Here is a 24488-nt window from a genome sequence, read left to right on the forward strand (position 1 = left end):
ATTATTCCCCTCTCACGCCACCGTGCAATGTTGCAAAGGCAAGCAGCTTTTCAACGCCTTGGCAGGGAACGCAGCGGCAGAGTGGACTCGTCCAGCTTTTCTCGATGCATGTGCGCACGTTTATATAACAATTTGCTATGGAGCGAAACCGGTGCCCCTTCATCGAAGTGTGGTACCTGCTGCCACGCTGATCATCTGCTGATCATCTCGTGCTATTTGTGTGCAGCGCGTCGCCTACAAAGTGGATGCTGTCATTGTGGCGATATGTTTTCTGTATCGTACGCGTGCGTTTGCTAGCAAACTCCAGTATCCGTACAGTCGGCTTTCTTCATACCTGCACCGCATCTTGCTGTGTACACGTGCACTGCGTATCTCGTACCAGCATGGCGACGGCGGGCTGCTTTTGTTTGTGCAAGCGACACGCACTTGAAGTGGTTCCACTCAAAGAGGTGGCAGAGATTGACGGCACATTTGCTTTATAGCCTAATAAAAGCGTGCAGTACACTTGAAACGGCACTGTGCGCTTTGCCACGCGGGCAGCCAAGTGGATGGCTGAAGATGCTTATTGCGATAGGGTTGGTTGTGACAAATCATAAGCCCTTCAGTAGTTATATTCTTTACCGAGGCCACTAACATGCCTCATTGAATTTTTGATGCTAATCCATATAGATATCACTACACTTGTGCCGAAGCCATAATCATTAGTAGACATGTCTCTGCACTTTCTGAAAAGGCAAATCTTTTTTGGCATAGTGCAGCATTCATTAATTTTTTCCCACTTGTGGAAAAAGTCGTTTTTTTCTTGTCAATCCAATATTACACATTTCCGATTATTTAAACATTTAGACAGTCCCTGTTGAGTCCGAATTATCAATCGGCGACTGTACTTCAGAAGAAGCCACAAATCGGAAATGTCAGTACAGTTGAACCTCGCAATAGCGAAATCGGAAGGGGGGGTGGGGGGGGAACGCGAAAAAATCACTTTCGCGAGAATTTTGTTGTTGCGAAGTCAGACAGCACTGATCAATAATGCTTCGCAGAACAAAACCTTACTGTCAAAATTCGGTTAGCCTACTTTGGCAAGCTTTGCTCGAGGATGTAGAGCCGCATTGCCAACAGTACAAAGTGCGCCGTATGCGTCGATCAGCAGCGGCAGCACTGCCGTAGCGAGGTATTCTTGGTCAATTGCTTTCCAAGATACAATCACTTTTGCAATATTTTGTGTAACTCGGCACCGGACGCAGAGGAACAGGGCTCCATGCATGCAGCATCATTTCTCCAGTGCACGCTGTCGCCCGTAGGCGCCGACGCATCCGGTGCCGAATTACGCAAAATCTCGCAAAAGTGATCGCATCTCGTGTACCCGAAAGCAGTCGATAGAGATTACAGCCCCTTCATGCTAATCTACGTCCGGCACCGAATCTGCATGCGATGCCTCTCAGGTGGCACCAAAAACAGCATTCTTGAAGCAAGGGATGATCGTATTCCCGGATGATCACTCAGTCACGGCCCGATGCATGGCACTCCATGCTGCGACCGCCATCTCAAGCGCCATAAACAATTCCACGTAGGTGGGACACGGATTTCCTTGTTTTCGCTGCATTTTTCTCACCGAAACGCACACTACGCACTGCACTACATGTGCAAAAACCATCGTCACATGCCGGTAGGAACATGCGTGCTGCTTCAAACGGGCGATCAACAAACAAGATGGCGGCCATGATTTGTTTCCAGCAAATGCGATCGCTTCCGGCGCTTGGTTGTTTTTGTAAACAAAAATGCCGGCACCCGTGCAAGCATAATGTGGTGGTATTTCACCCAATTTTAGTGCAGAGTAATCGAATTCGAGCGCATTTTGAAGCCTGTTAGCCTTGCGTGAGTAGGTAATATGCAGGGTTACGTTCCGGCAAATTTCGTTGATGCGCGATTGTAGTACAGCGACATTTCGTTGTCGAGAGGAACGCCCATTAGATTCAATGGGCATTCGCCGGGCAGACGAAAATATTTCGTTGTCGCGAGAATTTAATTGTCGTGGGAGTTTGTTATTGCGGGTTCAGACCACACTTTTTTAAATCAGTATGAATTTTATGAATTGATTGATCAGTTCAAGTTGAGCAAGCCAGTCATGCCTTATGAAAAATAATGTTAGCACCTTGTCTGGCCACGTGTTGTGATAAGCATCGCTTGACCCATGCTACGCAACAGTTCATGTCAATGAATTGCCAGTGAAATGGTTGGTGTCACACTATCGCAGACGTGCTTGCACAATATTGCAGAAGTACCATGTCCTTCTTTTGTTGTGGGGGATAACCACTTCTGGCTTCATTGTGTAATGTTTATGTGGCTGCTTGTCACTATTTCCTTGCAGAGGAGGGACGAAAAGAAGTCCAAGAGCTGGTAGAGTACATCGAGCAGGCTGACACTGCTTTCCATGGTGACGGGGAGAAATTCGGTGCCTGTTTGCTCGGTCTACTAAAGTGAGTACTTGCATGTGCTATTGCAGATATTTGGAAAAAGTGTTTTCACGAGACAAATCGCACTTACTCTAAATGGTTACCTATGGGGGAGCAGGAATTAGACGCATATAGCTAGTAGTATTGTCATTTTGCATACCTCAATGTATGGCCAGTAATACATTGCATGAAGAGGCAAAACACAAGACAGATTGTCTTGGGCAGGACAGGTTTAGCACTCCTCTTGCGGATCTCCAGTAAAGCCTTGTCAAATCAATGTCCGCTGTATTGCAAAAAATCTTCAAATTAAGCAAATTTTGTAATTATTCAAAAAAAAAAAGAACAAAGATGAGGGTAAAATTTCGCAGCACAAGCATTTCACACTTATTTTTCCTGTAGCAGGACTACTTGAAGTATTGTATTTATTCACACAATGATTGCACTTATTTTCTGAAAGATTTGTGCAAAGTTTGGGCCGTGTGTTCATGATGCGGAATAAAATTTAGAGCTATTTTTTACGCAGATACCTCTAAAAACTATCCTCGTATCTGGCTGCCGTCCCAGCACGTTGGACGCCATATCAGACGCTGCTTGTACCGCGTGCCTTCTGCTTCATGGTAGCAAGTTTTGGGTGCGATCATTATGGAAGGAAAAGAAGAAAAAAAACTTTTTGGTCAGAAAAGTGGAAGGTGCTTACATTGTGTGAATAAATATGGCAATCATTGATGCAGGACTGCCTGGTATGGTTGTGTGCTGCACCAAGGGTCATGATCTCCATCCCATTAATCATGCGCAGCATCTCACAGCCACCACCACTACCCTCAACAAAGCTGCAGACAGTTTTCAAGGACTCAATAATTGTCACTGAACCGAGTGCGCTAGTGGGCTCATTTTCTTTCCTACAATCGCCTACTGACACACTGTCAGTGATTTCATCTTTCACATTAGTGCACAATGTCTGCATGTCTGTTTCTATATATTCTATTAGTCGCCATCTTTGCACACCAGCAGTAACGCGCACATGGCCGAGATGTTTCATGTGGTTGAGAGCCATACGCACGGAATTTAGTGCTTGCTCAATCGATCGAAGCCCCAGGAATAGCTCTCTCCGAGTCCAACCTCAAAGGCCATATGTTTATGTATTGCAAGTGCCAGAACCAATGAAGCAATCAACATTTCCAGATAGAAGCAATTGCAGGAATCAGAAATATATCATGGCTGCCATATTTCTGACGCTGCCTCAAAGATATGCGAAGCCGGAAGCTTATGCCAGTCTCAGAGGCCACAGACGGAAAGTATGAATAATCCAAATAGAAGCTCGCTGGCTGTTCAGATTACCTGGTGTAATTCACATTGCAAATTATGGGGCTGCACAAATGCTGTGATTTAACAGAATTTTCAAATAAACCGAGATTGAATTGTCGAGGGTTTCATCAAAGTACATCGTTTCACAGAAAAGCTGCTTATTTAAGTGGAAGCTTTTAATGAAGCATCTGCATTCTGTCAAGCTGCATGGGCAGACTGTGCTAAGCTTTGAGTGATCTGAATGATCATTCTCACATTATACATTACAGCCGCAGCTGTAAACTAAAAGACAAGTGCTGAAAATATGTTATGCATGGCTCCAGGTATGTGCACTTTACTTCAAAAGTATGTTGGTCATTTCTATGATGAGTTTCTTTTACTTCTTTTTTTATTTTTAAGATTGCGCAGGTGAGGCTTGCGCTCACTTTGAAAAACATGTGTGAAATATTAGTAGAAGGGTACAGCCCACACCAAACGCTTTCACAGTGCCTGAAACCAAAGGTCTCGACTGAAAACCTGTAGCTTGCATGCCTTTGATCACTGTAGTGCTCTTATGCTGCCACTCTCGCCATGGTGTTTGAGCCATTTCAGATGTCCACATTGCCAAGGATTCAACCAAAGTTTATCATATCAGATATTATTGTGCAAAGTGTTACTTTCAGCTGCAGATCATGTCATCGAGTGAAAAATGAAATATCTACATCCTAGAACCTGTAGGTAGTTATCTCTTCACTTAAGCAGAATCCCAGTGCTTCACTTATTGCCCTTTTAACTTGACCAGTGGCTGAAATCACTGCCTTTCACTGCATACGTAGTGTGCATTCTCGAAGCCTGTTGCCTGCTGATGCAGCATGTTGAGCATTTCTGTGCATTGGCTTTCGTCTATTTCAGCCTGGGCTGTCTGGACACTTGGTTCCTGACGCTGCTGTCCAGCCCACAGATACTGCAGAAGCACTACCAGACGTCTGCCGCTTTTGTGCCGCTTCTCTCGCATCCCAGCCTGTTCTTCCTGCGCGAAGAGCTTGCCTGCAGCTTGCGCTCCCTCTCCGAGCTTCCCTTTGGCTTCAGCCTGAGCTTCGCCCTGGGCGGCGAAGCGCAGAGCCTGAAGGACGCCAAACCCGCTTCCCGCAAATCCCCCGGCCTCAAGAGCCCCCCCAGCACGGGCTCCCCCTGCACCCCTAGTGACGAGAACGGCATCTACGACGAGAGCGATGACCTCCGCACTGTCACCTGCCAGAGCTTGGTCGACTCGTCTTCGCTGGAAGAGACGCTAGACAACTCGTCGCGTGTCCTCGAACTGCAGAAGAAGCTGAAAGGCGGCCCTGCAGTGGCCAGCAGTGGTCTGGGAGGGACCAAGGCTATCTACCCTGCAATGCAGAAGGGTGAGCATCGGCTAGTCCATCACTCGTAGCAGCTTTTTTCTTGAGAGAAGGAAATGGGACGCGCCTCGGTGCTGCAGTTTGGCACTTGAACTAACAAACTTGACGTACTGCACAGTCAGCAGCTTCTGGAATTGGTGCATGAGGAATTTCGAGGAACCAGTCGTCAGGCTGGAGTTTTGTGTCTGGACAAACAAAGCAAACTAGCTTTTAAGAACTTATTGCTGGGTGAGAGTTGGTTCGTAAGAACTGCTTCATTACTCAGTTGGTGGTATTTGCTGAAAGACATGTTTGTTGCTGAAAGGACACACATGAAAATGAAGGCACATTAATAGCACAACGCCCGTGCTGTTGTCCATGTGCTTTCCTTTCTGTGTGTGTCCTTTGAAGTAGCAGCAAATGTGGCTTTGAAAGTGAGTTGATGTGGCTCTCTTGGAAACCTAACATCAATGCACATTAACATAGTAAGCAGTTAGCTTGTAAAGCAAGAGAACTATCCACGGAGCTATCAGCAAGAATTTAACATGGATGAGTTAACGTCGACTAAAGTGCATCATTGAGCTTGTAGGTTTGCTTGCGTTTGTGACATTAGTGCATGCTTCAATGCGTGTATCTTTGGACTACACAATTTAAACTGGCTGTGCTGTGTTTGCTCATTGCAGTCTAAAATAATTATGTGCGATAGCATTGATCTATGACTTGTTTATTTCTGGTTAGTTCTATGCTGCTGATATATAGAAGAGAGGAGAGAAGAAAGCTGGGGCACATGCACGCATTTTATCTTATTATTGTCTATCTGCCTATGTGGCCATCAAGTAGATATGCAAATGCTAAGTCTTGCATTGAATTATTCTCACTTTACCCCAACAGCTCTTTTTTCTTGGCTACCATTTACTCAAGGCCTGTGGTCCTTCTCTCCCTTTTGCTTCCATTCCTGGCACAGTGCAAGGAAGTGCAGAGGAGATGCAACGTTTCCGTCAGCTGCGTAATCACTGGGAGCAGATGTCCCATGCGTCACCCAGTTCGGCGGAGGCAGCCAGTACCGCCACCGCTGCATCTTCTGCAAAACCCACTTCACCAACAAAGCTCCCGTCACCCACAAAGATGGCAAGTCACTGTCATGTGCCCACTCTGGTAACTGACATCTCCCGGTGTCTCCCTTCCCGTCTGCATTCGTCTTACCGCGCAGTTGCACTTGTGAAGCCTAGCAACACTAACTAGCCCAACATCATCCATTGATGACACCTCTATCATTAGGACCATGGTACACGCTTTAGGACCTTTAGCTAGTATGTACTAACTGGTAAAGGAGGACAGAAATTTTTTTCTTGCTCAATGCATATAGAGAGTCTCAAAATTTGCAAATCCTTGATACCACGAGGTGGCATACAAGGGTTTATTGGCCAAATCCCTACTGCCAAGTTCCACATCCACCGCCATGTTCCTGACTGGCTGTTGCTAAATCTCTAAGGACTAGATTTAGGATATACGTGCACTAAACTTATGGGAGGATGGCCGCCACAGTAGCGCAATGGTGTGTAGAGCATTGCGCACGTAATGTGGAAGATGTGGGTTCAGCTTCCACATTCGATAAGTTGTCTTTTCGTTCGCTTTCATTCTTCCTTTTTCCTTATAATTTCTACATTTCAATTAAAAGCAGTTCATTTCCTATATGCCTTCCTTGGCTTCATTGTCTGCTGCTTTCATAGGCTAACAAAAAAGAAAACCCTTGGTATCCCGTGTTCATTTTGCTCGTTTCTCTAGAAATTTCTGCTTAAGGTTGTTAAAAGGACTGGCAGCTGCTGAGAGTGTGCTAGTTTGTGTTGCAGACGGAAAGATCATGGCTTGCATTGATGGACACATTGTTTTGTTCTAAGGGATTGTATTTCTAAATTGGCACAGAAGGGATGTACATATGTAACGTGACTGGCCTCAGTAAGCCGTTGTAAGCAACGCTGTGTCTCTATTACATGACCTTGCTACAGTGTGCATTAGCCGTCATGAAATGCATTCTACCTTTTGTCCAAAGACATCCTTGCAGCTCTTTGCGAGGAAAGATCTCGCATGATCAGCCTCTTGTCACTCTGATTATTGTCACATCACCCATTGCACTTACCCGAGTGACAATTATTCTCCAGCTGGCACTAACTTGATCATTGGTTCCCCTCATGCTTCTTATGTTATTCCTGCCTCTTTATTGCCTCGATCACCTTATTGTGTATTCTCCTTGTCAGTGACAATTTGTGCACACCCAGCTGTTCCTCCCGAAATTGTAAAGTGCTAGATAAAATGTTTTGCAGAAAAGAAGGAAATGCCGTATCCGAATGGGAAACCTTGCGTAGGACAGTCCCACGAAGTGCACCAACGTCAGTATGCGCACATTGACATCCCGAAGCCAAAGTGGAGGAAGCAAGTTCCTCATGTGGCCGAGTTATCCAGGCCATCAGGTGGTACTGGCATCCGAGCACTTGCGCCATCTCTCATCGTAGCTGCAGAACTGCGATTCCGACTTTCACCATTGCCCTGTGTCAAGCGCATAAGGCGAAAACAACGTCTAGAGGCACTGTATTCGTGCAGGGAAGACGAATGTCAGCTTACGAGAGAGAGCTGAGCGTCCACACGGCATTAACCCAAAGGCAGCCCTAATAACACAAGGAATACCATTATTAAATAACAGCTCCTTTTGGATATGGAAGAGAGTTGATAGGACCACAGTGACATCATTTAATAAGACTGCATCGTACTGCTGCTAGGGCCATCTTTTACTTACCAGTTTCTCGGCTGTCCTGGCATGCCATCACTTTCAACTGTGAGTAGGAGTATTTCATTGATGAAGAAACTGCCCTCAGCGTTTTACACTGTGTCTTACTGTAACCGCTGCGGGTCCTGACACATACAATGATAATGTGGTCTTTTCACTATAGAATATATGGTCCTGCAAGAATGGCCTGTCAGTCCAATTAAAATGTTAGTAATGTTTTATGATAAGTAATAATAATGTTGAACAACCAATCAACAAGTCTTAGCGAAGAGAAAGTTTTATTAAGATTGGTGCTTCACTACATCTCATGTCGGTTTATCCTCTACAGTCAGTCAAGATCATTTCTGCAATGCTGCATTCAGTGCACAGTAATGGCTAATGTTGTTTCTGTGTTGATGTTCAGATCCGCAAGCCCACTGTGACGAGCGGTGCAACCACGGGTGCTGCTAAGAAGAGCAGCGTACCATCTGCCGACAACCGCCGCCTCATGCCACGCGGTACCACCCCTGGCTCCCGGACCCCGAGCCCTAATATCTCGGCCGGCAGTGGGCGACCGCAGCAGCAGCAGCAGCGCCGGTCTTTGATACCAGTGCACCGGGGATGGAAGAAGCCGGCTGCCCGAGCGACCCCCACCACTGACGGAGCCAAATAAACCCGGGGCAGTCACTGTGAGTGTTCCCTACATTATACCACTCCTTCTGGCTTATTCCTTGAGACAATAGTCTTGGTGAAGTGATGTGTCTAAGTGAACTAGTTGGTACCACAGGTTGGCAAGGTAAACCGAACTCACTCGGACTCGCTCACAAATTATAGTTTTTGCTTAGGGCTCACTCGAACTCAGATCACCAAAAGTCAACTCAGCCTCATAGGGCTAACTCAGATTCGTAGGTCAGGCTGAGTTTGAGTGAGTAGGCTCATGAGTGAGTTTGCCAACTTATGGTTGGTACATATAAACTTGTTTATATTGAGCTTGCAAGAAAGCTACCACTGGTTTGATATAATGTGCAATTTGGCAAATCAATTCTAAGGAAGCCCACAAGTTAAAGGGAGGTTCATGAAAGGAAAAAATTGTCATTCACTTGACTGCAGCACGAAGCTATACCCATAAGGGTGTCTTGGAAAAAGAAAGCTTTACAATAGAAGAAAAAGTCATCTTGGTCTAGATGTCGAACCCGGCACCAACGCCTTTCTGATGCAGTTGCTCTACCATCTGAGCTGATGAGGAGGCTGGCAGATCACAAAGTGAGGCGGGATTAATCGACAGCTCAAACCGCAGGAACACTGAACATGGCAAATCAGTTCTGCAGAAACCCTCTAAGTGAACCTCCATTTTATGAACTTCCACAGAACTGTTTTGCCAAATTGAGTGATCGATTCATTTGGCTTTGCTTTGCAATCTGCCAACTTCCTGGTTAGCTCAGATGGTGCCTTTAGGGTGCCTCCCATAGTTCTTGAGTTGGTTTACAGTAGACTCCGCTTAAACAGAGCCTGAAAAGAACTTCAATTTGGCCTAGTTGGTGTTTACTGCATATCATATTGACCGCAAATAAAGACGGGGATAGCGGAAGAGATTGTTGTTTACGTGTTCTCTCCCGCTGTCCCCGTCTTTATTTGCGGTCAATATGATATGCAGAGCCTGAAAGGACAGAAAAATGCTCTGTCTATCCGAAGTTTCATTTAAGTGAAGAGCACAAAGATCACAAACAATTGCTTTATTCAAAAAGCGTCAAGGTGTTTCGTATGACTTTCTTAAAGAATATAAGCTTCATTGTGCTCTGTGTCTAACATTCTAGCTTCTTTTACATAAGGTTGCGTGGATTTGCGAAAGGATTCCCAAGAATTCAGCAAGGTCCTTGCGTTCAAATTAGCAATGCAGACTCTCAACTGCATATCTTTTCCTCTGGTCTCAAGGAGCAATGCACACTGTAACAGCAGTACCTATGTCTTTGTCACTAGAATCATGCTCTGCTCTGCACTGTGAACTTCGCCAATAATATAATAATAATATTATTAATAATAAATAATATTTTCAACTGTCTCTTCAGAGCAGGTGACTATGGCAATACCCGAGGTCTTTTATTGCTGGTGTCATGAACGAAGCTGTAGTGGTAGCGTGAGTGCAAGATTCAGTGTGTACTCCCCTTGTTCTCTCTTCTTCCTCAGAAATCTTTACTTGCCCAGCGAAGTACTCATGATGGAGGCACAGTCGCAACTTCGACATCTTTAATTTGTGTTAACTTTCTCGCATCTGCCCGATGGATTGAATTTTCTTCATTATTTATAGCATCACCATTTGACATGCTTTTGTAGTTTTCCTGTTCCGTACTCTGATGACGTAGTTGGCAGTTTCGGTAAAAGTTCCTTTAAGCCGTAGTTCAGGAAAATATGGGTTGTGTATAACCCTATTTTATTAACATTACACCTATAGGCGGCCAGCGAAAGCTGATACCATTGTTCCTCTTATCTGGCATTTCCATTTAAGCTAGTTTTCGTTTATCTGGAGTCCGCTGTAGTATGTTCAACCTCATAATCGTGGTTTAGAACTACCCTAGAATGTTAAGCTGAATCTTCTTTACATCTGTCATCTCATTATATCAGTGCTTCCTGTAAATGACATTAGTACACTTAAAGCTCTATAACAAAGCCACATCCAATGCAAAAATACCTTCGTTATATGCAGTAATCATTATATAAGCATACTGTGACGTGGAAGAAGGCACAAATGTTGTTCATAAATGCAGGCGGCAAGAGTAACGCAGAAGGTTCAGGTGGACACCTAAGACATCTGGCTGGAAACCACTAGCAGTAACCACACTACTTTGTCCTCATCATCTCTAGTCTGCTAGTCATGGTCATCTTCACTGTGACAGTAGATTCACGACACACCAATGTGACAAGGCAGTTTTTATATTTACTTTGTTATAACCAATAATTTGTTATATTGAGGTTTGACTATGACGTTGCTATGCTCGCGGACAACTTTCTGTGCAATGAAGGGATAGCTACGGAAGGTGGAGCTATTGCACATGCGTTACCGTGCCGAGTAGTCCAGCACCATTTGAGAGTGCTCTTGGTTTCTCGGAAGAGGTGCTGGAATCTGCATAGCTTGCAGGTGCAATGGATTCGCATTTATCCCAGATTCGGAAGAGAAACACAGAAAAATAAGTCAATTTAAACACTCATTTGTGTGCTTTGTCTTATTTTGCTGTTGTAAATAAGGTGCCTATGCTTTCTCTTGCCCCAGCTTAAACTTAGCCACAGAAAGTTGTCTGCGAGCATAGCATGCAAGTGGGGGTACAAGCAGAAAGGGCCATTTGGTGTTGTTTCCACTGAAGCAAGTTCAGTTGGCCGGAATGTGCTATGCCTTAGGCATCATTTTCTTAGTGTGAAAGGCAGGTTATGGCGACGGAATAATTTTTAGGCTCCCGAAATTGGCAGCGTGGAAGAGTTTCTAAAGAAGGCTCAACAGTAACTTGTCCGCACAGCTAACTTCATTGTACTATGTTACTGGCTCTTTGGAAAGCCGTGAGGTTTGATTCACCTGTTTCTCTCTATTTTTTCAGGATGAGTCATCGGAAAGGCCCGGCAAGAGCTTTCCAACCTTCTCGAGGCAGTTTTCCACAGGCCTTTACAAATTCTACATCATCCACCAGTCTCCTGAAGTAGTTTAAGCCCGGTTTCTCTGTTTGAGCTTTGTTATTCTGCAGTGTGTCTGATATGTATTGTGCCGCCAGTTTTGATCTAACCACCTCATCAATGTCCCCTCCCTCCCATTTTCTTATTCTTGTTTTTGCTGCAGGAGTGTAATGTGCAGTTGTGTTTTGATGGCTGTACGTGACCCTCGTGTTGTGGTCAAATTCATGTGTCACGTATGTGGGCCCAACATTTAGTTTACGTAGCGTGGCCTTCTCTACATTAGCATTTGAGACAATTTGAACGTTCTGTTTTTTCCGCAAGCATCAACAGGCCTCAGATGTGGTATGTACAGATATTTTTGTGCTTCAGGACTTCCGGGAACATTTATTTTTATTCTTTTTTCGCGATGACACCCTGTGAAAACAAGCTACTATACATACCATATCTTAAAGTCAGCATGGCTTGTTGTTGGCGCTGATGACACACCCTGTTCAAACAGTTGCGTGTGAGGCAGTTGTACTCGAGGGATTACAAGGCAAGACCCGAGTGACTGTGTTGCTCTTTTATGCATACAGTGCTTGGACGCTTTCCTTGTGTGTCGTTTGCGCATTGTTGCGAGAGACACATAGTTGTTTCGGCTGAACGAGGCAGCAACAAAAAAAGGATTAACATTTCATGTATTTAATGCACACTTGGGAGCAAGGTTTGTGCCGAAACATCATGACAGCTGTGCATTGAAGTAACATTGAAGAGCAATGTCACCGCAACGGTGCTTTTGTTTTAAAGTGCGGTAGAACGACAGGTGAATGTTGGATAGGCCTAGCCTCCTCATTCTTTTTTATTTACTTATTGCCCGCATTAACAATAGCTTGCTCGCTTGTGTTTACATTGCTGTTATGTTGCGTGCTGTAGTCATCAATGTTTCATCTTTCAATGTGTGCATTGTCTAGTCAAGATTGCAGTCACTTTTGTTCGTGTCTGAGGGTGACGCGCGTAGCGGCACTGGACATGCCAGCCTGCTGGTGCGCTCGTGCTTTTGACATCTGTTGCGTTTGTTACAGTTTATCGTGCCTCTCGTTTTTTTTTGTTGTTGTTGATCGTTTTTATGAATGCGACGGCGTGTGTGCAATGCACTCGATGACTGTGCTCGGACCAGCTAGTTGCCAAATTTTGAGGAATTTGTAGCATAGGCTTTGTGTCGTATCCTTCGCTGCCCGTTTACCGTAGCCTTTGTTTGACTGTGCGTGAGCCTTCACTTAAGATGGACGCGGGGATCACTCTGGTCGCACTGTCGGCGTTGCGCAGTGCAGTGCTTGACTCGTGTAGCGAAAATTCGGTGGATTTGGGAAGTGCAAGCATAATAACTGCGTTCCACCATGTGCTGAAGTCTGCGGTGGGTGTTGTAGTCTTTTCATCCCCCGAAGCTTTAATTCACTAGTTAATTAAATTTTGTGTTTTCTCGAGGCCCATCACTAATGCAAAAAATAATAATAAAGCAGCTTCAATCTAACTTCCTCTGCATTCAGACTTTGAGGAGTACCCAATTTATATATTCTATTGCGTTATTTCCAAAATCTTCCCTACTCTTTCTGTTTTCCTTTTAAAAAACTTATGCCTTAAGCTTTTTAGTTTAATTTCTCGCTTGTTTGTTCTTTATTCTGGGATGAATTATTGTTTAGCTCAGAACAGCATGTCATGTGCATACAGTGTCTAGATGCTAGTGCATTCGCTAAGGGTTTCACCACATGTATTGTCGTTTTGTACCCAGAAATGATTGGAAAGGAGCTTGTGTACCGTTGCCTGTCTCTGCAGAGTGGTGTTAGGCAGCACCGTATTTGCCGAGCTGGATTTTCACTTGGAAAGGGTGAGCCGTGCCCTTATGGGGAAGGACTGTGGAGAAATGTAACTGTGCCTCAGGTTGTTTCTATTACTGAGGTAGTGTTCTGTTCTTTTCAATCCTCCCCCTTACAAACTTTTCTTTTTTTACTGATGTTACGAATGCTGCAAGTCTCTTTATCCGACAGTATACTTTCGTGATCTTTTCTCTCACCCGATTGTAGACCACTAACCCCCGGTGATATAGCGTGGCGCCGGTGTTTTTGACTTCTGATTGTATGCGTTCCAGATTTACTGAGCTTGTTCGTGTTATTTATGAATATTTTTGCAGGGACATATCTGTTTTACTTTGGGAGAGCTGTGTGCGTTTTTTTTTGTTCTGCGAGTTGTCACGGTGCACGGAAGCTGACAGGGGCTTGCGTTGTGTAAATATTTGCCAGAAATTGTACGTGTCTGGACCTGTGCATGACACATGTACACGTGCGGATGTCATATGCGAGAGTTAAGCTTTGAATGGGCTTGGGAAACTACATTCCTAATTACGGTAATTCTTTTCTTTTTTTCTTGTGATGTTTGTAGATGTAGCCGGTTTCCTGTGCAATGTATATTAAAGGAGGTGACATGTGTCTCGTACTCGGAATGGTCGCCCACAAAAACTTCCAACATTGTATGTTAACCATGTAAAATACTCTATAGATATATAAAACATGTTCCCCTTCACCTTATGCATGAGTTTAGCCTTGTTAATTGCAATTTCTTGTGTTGTAACACAGTTTTAGTTAGAAATCTACCAGCTGTTTGTTGCACAAATTATTTCCCCTTTGTAACAAAAAGTGCATATGATGAAATAAAGTGTCAACGGCAGTAAGAAGTTTCTGGTGTTGGGGGGCTGTTAATGTTTTTTTGGCTACAGATGAAGCAAGCTGTGCACATCAAGCCATTTAGTGTTGCAAATATGATAGCAAAATTTTTTAATCTATTGGAAATCTTATTGGACTACTAAAACTCACTGTCTATATCCATACGGTCAGTTGAGCAGCCAGGACTTCATTTTCGGATGTCAACATGTCATCTAGATCTCATAAGCACTTCATATGCCTGCCTGGGAATTTCTAGTGTACTTTTATATTGTTGTGGGTCATTAAGGAACATGCAGTTTGATTCAAAGAACAGTGAACTTTAGGGAAGCTTTCAGTTTGAAACTTAGCTGCTGTTGAACTTTGGAAGGAGCTGAAAGCTTGGATGTTTTAAATTAGGCCAGACATATTTATTAAAGCCTGGAAAGTTGATGATCTAGAGTACCTCTTTCCAAGTTATTGACATTAACAGGAAACTACCAAGCTATATGCAGCAGATAAGCTAAGATCTTCTGCTCTCTGAAGTTGCGATGTTGGCAGCAAGGCTTCAGTGCAAACTAATGTGAGTGGTGATACAAAGACAAATAGTATGTTGCCGTCGTACAAAGTATCGGACAATGAAGCCAGAGAAAAAATCATCAGCCTATTTTTATGTCAACTGCAGGATGAAGGCCTCTCCCAGCGATCTCCAATTACCCCTGTCTTGGGCAAGTGGATTCCAACTTGCAGCCGCAAATTTCCTAATTTCATCACCCTATATAATTTTTTGTTGTCCTCGACTGCGCTTTATACTGCCTAGTCAAGTATGCAGTACTTTGACAGTGCTAAAAAAAAGTTGGGGCAATTAATTGTCGCATTTAATGGAAATGTAGAAATAAGGTAACGGGAAATGAAAGTGCACGAAAAGATAACATGCTGCAGGTGGGGACTGTGCTCGAAATCTTCTGTGGTACACGTGGCATGCTTTACCGATTAAACCACCCCGGCAGCCATCCTGCCTCGCACACTTTCTTGGGTGTTTGTGTTCTAGATTAGCTCTGGGAGCGTTAGTGAGCACTGCTGAAGGCGAAGGTGCTGGGCGTGGAATGTCACTTTTAACCGCAGTCATCACGCAAGTGAGCAGGCAACCGGCCAATAAACCATTGTGTACTACACCTCATGGCATCAAGACTGCCAAAACAAGAGGTCCTTGCTATGCAATGAGCAAGAGGAATAAGGGGACCTGACATGCTCTATCTTTTGTTAGTCGCAACCATATGAAGTAACACACGTGAGCACCACTGGCTAACACTAGCTGTGCACAGTGCCCCTTGTACATGGACACCCAAGAAAGTGGGCAGGGGAAGTGGTGCAGTAGCCTGGCCAGTAGCCAGTAGTAGCCAGTAGGGACCAGCCAGTAGTAGTAGAAAGTGGGCAGGGAAAGTGGCACAGTAGCCCGGTTGGTAAAACATTGCACGTGCACTGGGGAACATGTGAACTGTGTTTCTGCCTGTGACATGCTATCTTTTTGTCCACTTTCGTCTCCCTCTAGCTTGTTATTTCTGAATTTCAATTAAACATATGTAGTACATAACAGTTAACTTCTCTCGTTCTTTCTCTGGCTTCATTGTGCGATACTTCATGTGGTTTGACCAACAAGAAAATGAGTCCCTTGGATCTACTTATTTTCCTCGCTCGGTATGTGGCAAGTAGAATCTCTAATTTGGTGAGGCCATGCACAATGGAGAAACTGAATAGTGCAAGGCCACAAAGTATGTAGAAGACGACATGTGCCAAGTTAGTACATCTTTAAAGAAACCACATGCTGCAATTCGGCTGCAGTTGATTAGTTGACTTCTTATGTGCTCGAACCTAAATATAACGAACCTGGGTGTGACGAAATAACAGAAATAACAAAGTCTTAACATTTATTATTTTTGCCAATATTGGTATGCAAATAACATGCATATAACGAATGTTGGATATAATTAAGTTATTTTCATGTCAGGTGTGACTTTGCTATAACGAGGCGTCGCAGTGCAGTGAATGAAACTAGGTGATACTTTTCCTTCTCGGAGTCGCTAACAAGAACAGTACGTGCTTTGTAGATCTATTAGAAACGAACGTTTGGCCAAGGCATCATGCACAACTCCAGCTACTTGGCAGGGGACTCCAGATGAATGCCTCAGCCTTGTATGTTAGTACAATGCAGAAATTTGCTTTGTAGAAGCCCAATGGTACTTCAGGACCCACTCTTTGCCAGCACTCGCGTAATTTCTCAGTTTGTTGTGGTTTCTGCTGTTCTGTCCACTTGGTGCCATTGACCTTATTGGCCCTCACAGACCTTTGTGGTGTGGGCGTCAGAAAGGTGAATGAGGGAAATTGATTAGGATTTCTTTGATCCTTGAGGTTGTGGCAGGCCTTCTTGCTAGTGTAGTGACCTGCTCCTGTAGCATCTCGGTGTCTGTGGCCATCTCGGTGTCTGTGGTTCATCAGATGTTCAAAATGGAATTTCTGCGTTCATTTGAATATACCCTGTACCATAAGGACACTTGATCCACGCTTTGACTGATTTCGAATTGCTTGGGTCAACAATGCCACACAAAAACACATGCAAGCACATACACACTAACTGCTGTGTTAAGACGTGTGCGAACATGTTTGATAACATAAAACTCGTTACTGCATCGCCAAGAAACCTGGTTTTCTACAAAGCAAATGTCCACATTTTAATGCGCTGCATACCTACCAATTTCCGTAAATATATGTTAAAATGCCCGATTTCTAGTTGTTTACGATTGTCATATTGATATCAATACTCTCACAGTTTTTCATTTGCGCCATATTAAGGGCAAAACCGATCTCAACAGAATGCAAATATCGAGCAGTTTTGAGAGCATGATATTTTGGAACAGCTCGGTCATTCAGACGTACTGGCAGCAGCGCCATAACTAAAACACCAGTGAAATTCTGGCCCTGTTACATTAATAATTTGGGAAAAATTTTAATTTGTGCAGGTGTGGCGTTGGCTTGTATACCTAGTTGAGGCATTTGTTTATAGATACTCCGAAACAGCTGCAGGTGTGCGTGATGCCTTGGCCATAGATTTGCTTCTAATAAAACTGCAAAAGCTCATCCTAGTTAGAGACTCTGTGAAAGTAGTTTACGTATCACTTAGTTCCATTCATTGTACTCTGGCAACAGCAGTTCAGGGCAGTGTAAAAGTTAAGCCATGTTCGAGGTACATAAAGATGTTGCATGATCATTTCTGCATCCACTCTTACTGCTGTGCACTCTACTAATCTGAACAAGGTGTGTATACCAGACTACACAAACTCAAGCCATCACAAGAGCTTTCTCTGTTTCTTTTTCATCACTCAAGCAAGCGTGAAATGTGCTTCTTGGCTCCTACCCCAAAGCCCATATTGTATTTCTCTGTTGTGGAATGGAGACACATTTAACTAGTGCTAAAAGGAGGCAAGATGAGAATGAGGAGCACACTGGAGACTTGTTCTCTGTGCTTCTCATTTGCATCTCGCATCTTTTTAGTGCTAGTAAACATGTTTAAACTGTGGGATACACACCAACTAGCCACATTTTCTTCTCTAACTCTCTGTTGCAGGAGGTTCCCGGCCAGCTCTTGGCAACTATACACTCCCCTACTCCAAGCCTGTGATGCACTTTTGGTTGTTTAAGCAATGGCTACACTAGAACACGCAAAGTGGCTCAGCTAAAGTGAAAGGCTCGAAGCTGAAATGCATTACAATAGCTTGGCCTTAATGCAAGGTTAATTAATTTTTCACTCGCCCACATGACCTCACGTGATGCAATTGTGATGAAATCCAAGAGTAAATTGAAGTAACCCTACAGTGAACAGAAATGGCTTCTGTACACTAAGCAAAGCTCCGTTACGATGCAACTGTAGTTGTCACAGCAAGTGGACCTATACTACGCCTTGCTGAAGAGCAGGGGAGGTCGAGATCTTGAAAATGCAAGGAGGCATTGTTGCTGTTAACAGTGAATCTGTAGCCACATGTTATTAGTGAAAAATGAGCACCAATGTGGCTCCAACACACTTTGACTGTTCTTAAACGTTACCTGTAATGTGCACGTACAATCTTTTTTTCTTTTGATTCACAATGGGAGGAACGCAGAGTCTTCGGTTATCCACACAAGGCCCTTAACAGACAGTAGAGTAGGGACTGGCAATGCATTCAAACAAACAGCTTCCCCAACCTTCATCAACGCAGTAAAATAAACCCAACTGGATTTCTGGACTTCTGTCCATAGTGGTCTAACAAACCCACACTGCAACATATCACATGGGAGAGCCTGGAAAGGCCTTAACATTTTACTGGCCCATATATGAATGTATATAACTCATGTTAACTAGGCAGTGGGAGGCATGTCTTGCGGACGAGGGAAAGGAGAGCCAAGTGGCTATCCTGGACGAAGCCCAGTGAGCCGCTCGTGCCAGTGGAGCCCTGGACTAAGGGCACAACCATGCTCACCTAATTTTCTTTTTGAAAAATAAAGTTTCTTTCCTTCCTTCTTCCTTCACTATATCATATAATTTTGTGTGGTGTCTCATTACAGCCCTTCTGCACAGCTTTTTAATAATTGCTTCTGTTGCAAAAATTTCTATAGGTGGTGGCTCTCACTGAGTCGTGGTGGCTCAGTGGCTGTGGAAATGCACTGCTTACATTTCATTTTATTTCCTTAACTCTGTCATTACTACTAGAAATGTGCTCATTTTTGGCGCTTTTATGCTCTAACGTTTTGTTTCAAGACATAACAGTTGCATCGTATGCTGCAATGCATAAAATTTTAGCCTGATCAATGGTGTTTTGAAGGTATGTAAAGCAGGAATAATTGCTGAAAGTTCTTGAGACTTCTTATGTGAAACTTAAAGAAAAAAACACCTCATTGAATACGAATGAAAGTAATAGTAATTTGCTACTTCTAGTATAAATAGTGAGACTAAGAAAAATCTGAAATATACAAAATATGCAGCTGGCTCCTAGTTCCTAACTTTTGTAAGTAAAATCATGCAAACAAATTATTATGAAGATTTGTTGGCATCGACAATATCTTTATTGATGCCAGTGTTATGTGAGAAAGCAGTAGTTTTGCAAATGTGAGAACGGGTAAGTTCCTAATTGTACAGGAAGCTTTTGTTTTGACTCATTGGACCAGGCACCTGGTGAATTTTTTGCTGCAACTTTTAGGCTTGCGAAGCAATGGTTGTCATGTCAGGAAGCATGCAGAAGCATTCTTATACTTAATGCGTTCAGTCAGCTTTTTCTGTGCAATAAAGGTGGTCTAGTGTTGTGCGTTCAACTAGCACTGGAGTCTCCATGTGCTTTGTCCAGTTGCTGTACTTGATGTACAGTAATGTTGAGTGTTGCACAATATTTTACAGTAGGGAATAAAGGCACTTGTGCAAGCAGTGCTAAAAATTTAAGAAATTAGACTGCTGGTCAAGCTTTGGTTGAAGGTTGGTGTGAAACTGACTGTGTGCTCTTGTGTGAGCGAAAGAGCGAAAGGCCCATGACAGGAAGGATTGCTCATAATAATTTGTACATATGCTGTCGAAGCGCTCATCGGTAAAAGCAACCCACGGCGTGAAAAATAAAGTTGCACTTGATTTTAGTTGCACGCAATTATCAAACTAACATGCACTCATGAGCATCTACCATTGTTTGAGACATCGTTAAGACAGCCTAGATATCGGATCTGACAATCGGACAACCTGAGAGAAGTTTCTGCGTTTTCACTGCTGCTGTCATTTAAAAGCTATGTTGCCAACTCGACCAAAGGGCAAATTTTGCGTTGTTTTATTTAAGAACTGCTAGGAGCACTGGAGGCTAACTCTGACGATACCTCCAGTTGAAGCTTTATACATTGAGACTCCCCAATCTGCAAAAAATGGTAAAACCTGACAAATAGTTGCAGCTCAGTCGTCATTTCGGACGGTGCATGACATTACTAGTAGAAGAATACGAAAGAAAGTGTTTAACAGCGCATAGAAAAACTTTTGATCATACTGATTGATAGATAGTTAGGCGCGGTAATGAAAGAGCTAAAGGCCCGGTAGTAGGGGTACTACATAGGGGGTGGGTATACAACATATACAGACAAGTGTTACAACAGTTTCAAATCGTCAAAAAAGTTCTTACACCTTGAACAAACTGTGACTGCTGAGCACGAAGTCATCAGTTCCTTTCCCAGCCGCCATGGCCACGTTCCAATGGTAGTGGAAGGCAAAAACACCCTTACATCCACGCTTTGGGTGTGTGTTAGAGAAGCCAGATGGTTGAAATTAATCCAGAGCACTCTAATACGGTTCCCTTGCTACCACCGTACAGTTTCAGGACATTAAACCATAATTTTTTTGTCAACACGTGACATCAACTGAACGTCACCAATTACGTCTTCAGCATCCATTTGCACAATTGACAATGGTCATTATTTTGTTCGCTTGCCCTTGGTCGCCAATAGTCTAACAGTTTATGGAACAAAACAAAATCTGCTTTTCTGATGCATTTCAGCTTGTGAATAAGATGCTCGCTTCTCCGACGGCGAGCATGGTAATAAAAGCATGCCAACACCGCGGCTTTTGGGACTACTTCACGTGGGTCGTGCATTTTGCAGACAATCCAGATAACGGCGCACTGCAGACTGCGCAAAACTACTCACTTGCAGTACTTTGACAAAAGCTTTACAAAGTTAGGAAGAGCTTGGTAAAAGCCAAATGCCTGGTACATCGCTTCCTGACGTGTTTTACTCGTTTTACTACATGAGCCTGCCAAGCCTTGACTGGCATGTTTCCTGTTTTCCAATTTAATATATTATGGGTTTGCATTGTGTGGTGGAGCAGTTGCAACAGCATGGAAACTCCATTGAGAGTACACTGAGACTATTACATCATTCTTAGCAACTTGTGAGGGTTCTGTTTATATGGTATTCAGCAGTAATTCACTAGACCAGTGTGGCCCATCAGAGATTGTCAGAATTTACCCATTAGCGCAGCAACATCAAACCGGTCTTGCAGAGAAGCCGGTTATCCGGTTATTTGATTCATCGTTTGTTTTTTTTAATTATATTTGAAAACCAGATAACCGGGGTGATTGGTTATTTGGCTGGTTATTCATTTGATAGTGTCCGGATATTCGGATTGCCGGATAATACGGCTGTCACACGGCGCACTTCTGATGGCAGTCAAGCCCGATCCGGAATGAATTTTTCGGTCGCGATTGGTTCCTTTGCGCAATCTGCACGAGGGAGCCAATCCCGGTCGAGAATTTTGATCCGGCTCGGGCATGATCGCAATCGAAAGTGGCCGTGTGACACCGGTATAATTGTTCTTCTGTACTTGTGCCAAAATTACCTCTCTATTTGCAAGCAGTCGTTCCCACTAATAACAGGTTAGCGGCTACGGCCGCAACCTTCCACGCAGCACAGAGGTATATCGCATTGCCATATGAAAAGCTTGAGGCACGTCTTGGAGCTAGAAACAAAAACCCCAGAAAAGGAAAAGAAACGGCAAGTAATATAGTATGACATTTCCTAAACTAGATTGATTCCACCGCAAGCTATCGCAGGTCGCTACCCGCTGGGCACATCGTGACGCGCCGAGACGCCACTTCCGTGATTTTGGAGCCACGTTACAGTGTTTATAAACAATGTTACAGTGTTTATAGGCGCTGTAGCCACGTTGTCAGCGTCACATCTAGGGATCCAGCAAGTTCTGTGGTCGCGTCTTCTGACCAATAAAGAATAGAGCAGGAATGTATGCGGTAAGGCAATCAATGGCATCTAACTGACCTGAACGGCAGAAAAGCTGGTTCTTTATTCTATGGGCAGAACATCTACACTGTTTAGGGCGTAAAGTTATTAGAATGCTTTTCCGCCCGTGCGAGGTGATAGCTAAAAATAGCGCGTTCGTCGTGATCGGTTATATTTTCACCGTACTGAAACTAACTCGATCACGGGCCATCTTAGTTACGTGGCGCGTTTTCAACATAAGCTGTACCTGGCTGTACACAACGGCGTAAATCGTTACAAGAGAAATGAGCCAAGTAAACGAAAACTAAATAATGACGGCAACATTCTGGATGTGAATTATGCAAATCTATATAAGGCCTTATTTCGCCGTGGAGTACTCGTCCTCGTTAGTATAGTGGTCAGTATCCCCGCCTGTCACGCGGGAGACCGGGGTTCGATTCCCCGACGGGGAGTAGCTTTTTTTTTCTTGCGTGTCTTTTCTTTTTCTTGCGCAAACATTTTTTTTCCTTTTTTTTTATATAACTTGAAGTAAGAGGATATAATTTCAAAGAAACATCGTAAAACTGGCGTCCCACCGCCGTGCGAAACGGCCCGAGTGTTTGCTTGCATGCTGAAAGGATGAACACCTGAACACTGCGAATTTATCATGAGGCTTTGGCGGGGAAAATAGTGTGCTTTAACCACGTTTCTATAACACTTCTTTTAGACCGGGACAGAAAGCCAAGGAAATACCACAGCATGAGGTATGAAATAAATCCCACGCGCACACTATGTATCGAAGCTGTGGCGTCTGATACCTGTGCAGCCGCAGCAGCGTTCTTTTTTTTTTTTTTTTTGCGCATGCATTTTGGCTTTCTTTTATGGCGTTAGCGTTAGGAGTGTCAAAACGAAAAAAAAAGTTGTGTGTTAGAAGCCGGTCACGTGGTGGAGTTAGAGAGGGGATGGAGAGCTTAGAAGAACGTTATGTACGGGCCCCGTCCTCAATATTTCTCTGCACGTGTTCGAAAAAGAGATTTTGTGCTTAGCGCTGCACTGTTCTTGCTGAAATTTTGCAGCATGGTCGCATTTTTGAGTCCACGTCGTTCAGTGTAACACCTGCCACAGCGAAAAATGCGGTGGAAACCACGTATACCATGGTCAATTTGCTGATGTGTAGTGAATGTGTGCTACACAAGGTCGAACTTACGAAGCCGAAATGCGTGCCATGATGTTCTGGACGTTATTAACTAACGGCGAAGAAAAGCGCGGAACTTTCACGCCCAGAAGATGACGTCAACCGGGACAACTGGATCGGAAGAATTTTCGTGCCTGCATCGCACACCACTCGAGCTTTCTCGAGTCAGATACTTCTGCCAGGTAAGCTTTTAACTTATGCGTGTTCGTAGCCACCTGACAACTTGACCGTTGCATGAAAAGTGTAACGGTAGCGCGAAGGGTGTATTTCCTGACAAGAACGGGTGCTGCCTTTCTGTAGTTTTTCCAAAGCCACTCAAGCCGCCATCTTTGAGACTTGACCGAGATCGTAGGTTTTCCGCGTCGCTCCAGTAGAATCGATCCTTCTGAGTGCGCATGAAGGCATTCTGCACACTGTCGCCGCATAATAGCTGCGACAGCAGAAACTGTTCGAGCTGCGTCCGGGGGTGCGCATCCGTGTGGCGGTGTTGCCAGTAGAAATACTAGAAATACTGTAGTCAGCTGTCTTTTGCAGAATGTCGGTGGGTGCCTGTTAGTTTAGGTAAAGAATGTAGTCTCCGTTGCATAGCTCTTATTGTTCTCTCTCTCTATCTCTCTCTCGCTTCCTTGTTTTTTTTTTTTTTTTACACCGAAGCTGTTAGCCTCTAGTTGACGGGATTTTTCGCGGTGCGACCTCACTAAAAAAAACAATACCATTCAGCGACTAAAAAAAAGAAAGAAAAAAGCCTTCAGCGCTTGAAGCAAAAAGTGCATACATTCTTTGGTATCACACGTACGATACACAGCACAACATTCGTTTCAATAAAGAACAAGCACAAAACGAGTTTCCCAAGCTTGTCATTTATGGCAAGGCGCTGCTGATAACGATGCGAAGCACGTATAGCGCTCCTCGCGCACGTTTACCGGTAAAGATTACTGTTGCGCAAGTTGCCGCGGCGACGGCAGCTTACGACGTCGGGAGTGACGTCACTAGACGTTCATATGTAGAAGGACCAGCCTAGCGACTGATTTCATTATTGTCGCGGCACCACTATGGATATACGCGACACATATATCTAGGACTCCCGAAGAGCAGCGTGAATACGAGGAGCGGCAACGGGATCAAGAAACGGCAATACGACCAGCGGTGATGTGCTGTCAAAATTACCATTACTATAAGGCAATAAAGCATTGCATACCCCTCTCAGCAGTTGTAATGGTGGTTGTCAAAAGCTTCGCTGGACATCCCCCTTCGCAGGGCCGGGATGGCGAGTCAATTTTTTTTTTACTTCTGCCCGCCACGATGATTCGGTGGCTGTTG

The 24488-nt window shown here is 44.1% G+C and overlaps 1 protein-coding gene and 1 non-coding gene across 3 annotated transcripts in view; both read left to right on the forward strand.

Annotated features, from left to right (window-relative positions):
- The window catches only part of LOC142583123 (uncharacterized), a 120061-nt gene extending 105817 nt beyond the window's left edge, over positions 1–14244 (forward strand). For both annotated transcript variants that reach the window (XM_075693454.1, XM_075693453.1), the window contains exons 10-14: positions 2369–2477; positions 4650–5140; positions 6081–6244; positions 8302–8566; positions 11462–14244. In XM_075693454.1, the coding sequence (XP_075549569.1) occupies positions 2369–2477; positions 4650–5140; positions 6081–6244; positions 8302–8550 (1013 nt within the window). In that variant the 3' untranslated portion in view covers positions 8551–8566; positions 11462–14244. The remainder of the gene's footprint in view (positions 1–2368; positions 2478–4649; positions 5141–6080; positions 6245–8301; positions 8567–11461) is intronic.
- Positions 14245–22374: 8130 nt separating this feature from the next.
- On the forward strand, positions 22375–22446 carry TRNAD-GUC (transfer RNA aspartic acid (anticodon GUC)). The gene has a single exon. It is a non-coding gene; the product is annotated as a tRNA-Asp (tRNA).
- The last annotated feature ends 2042 nt before the right edge of the window (positions 22447–24488 follow it).

The sequence above is a fragment of the Dermacentor variabilis genome, chromosome 5 (genome assembly GCF_050947875.1).
Source record: "Dermacentor variabilis isolate Ectoservices chromosome 5, ASM5094787v1, whole genome shotgun sequence".
Taxonomy (NCBI): domain Eukaryota; kingdom Metazoa; phylum Arthropoda; class Arachnida; order Ixodida; family Ixodidae; genus Dermacentor; species Dermacentor variabilis.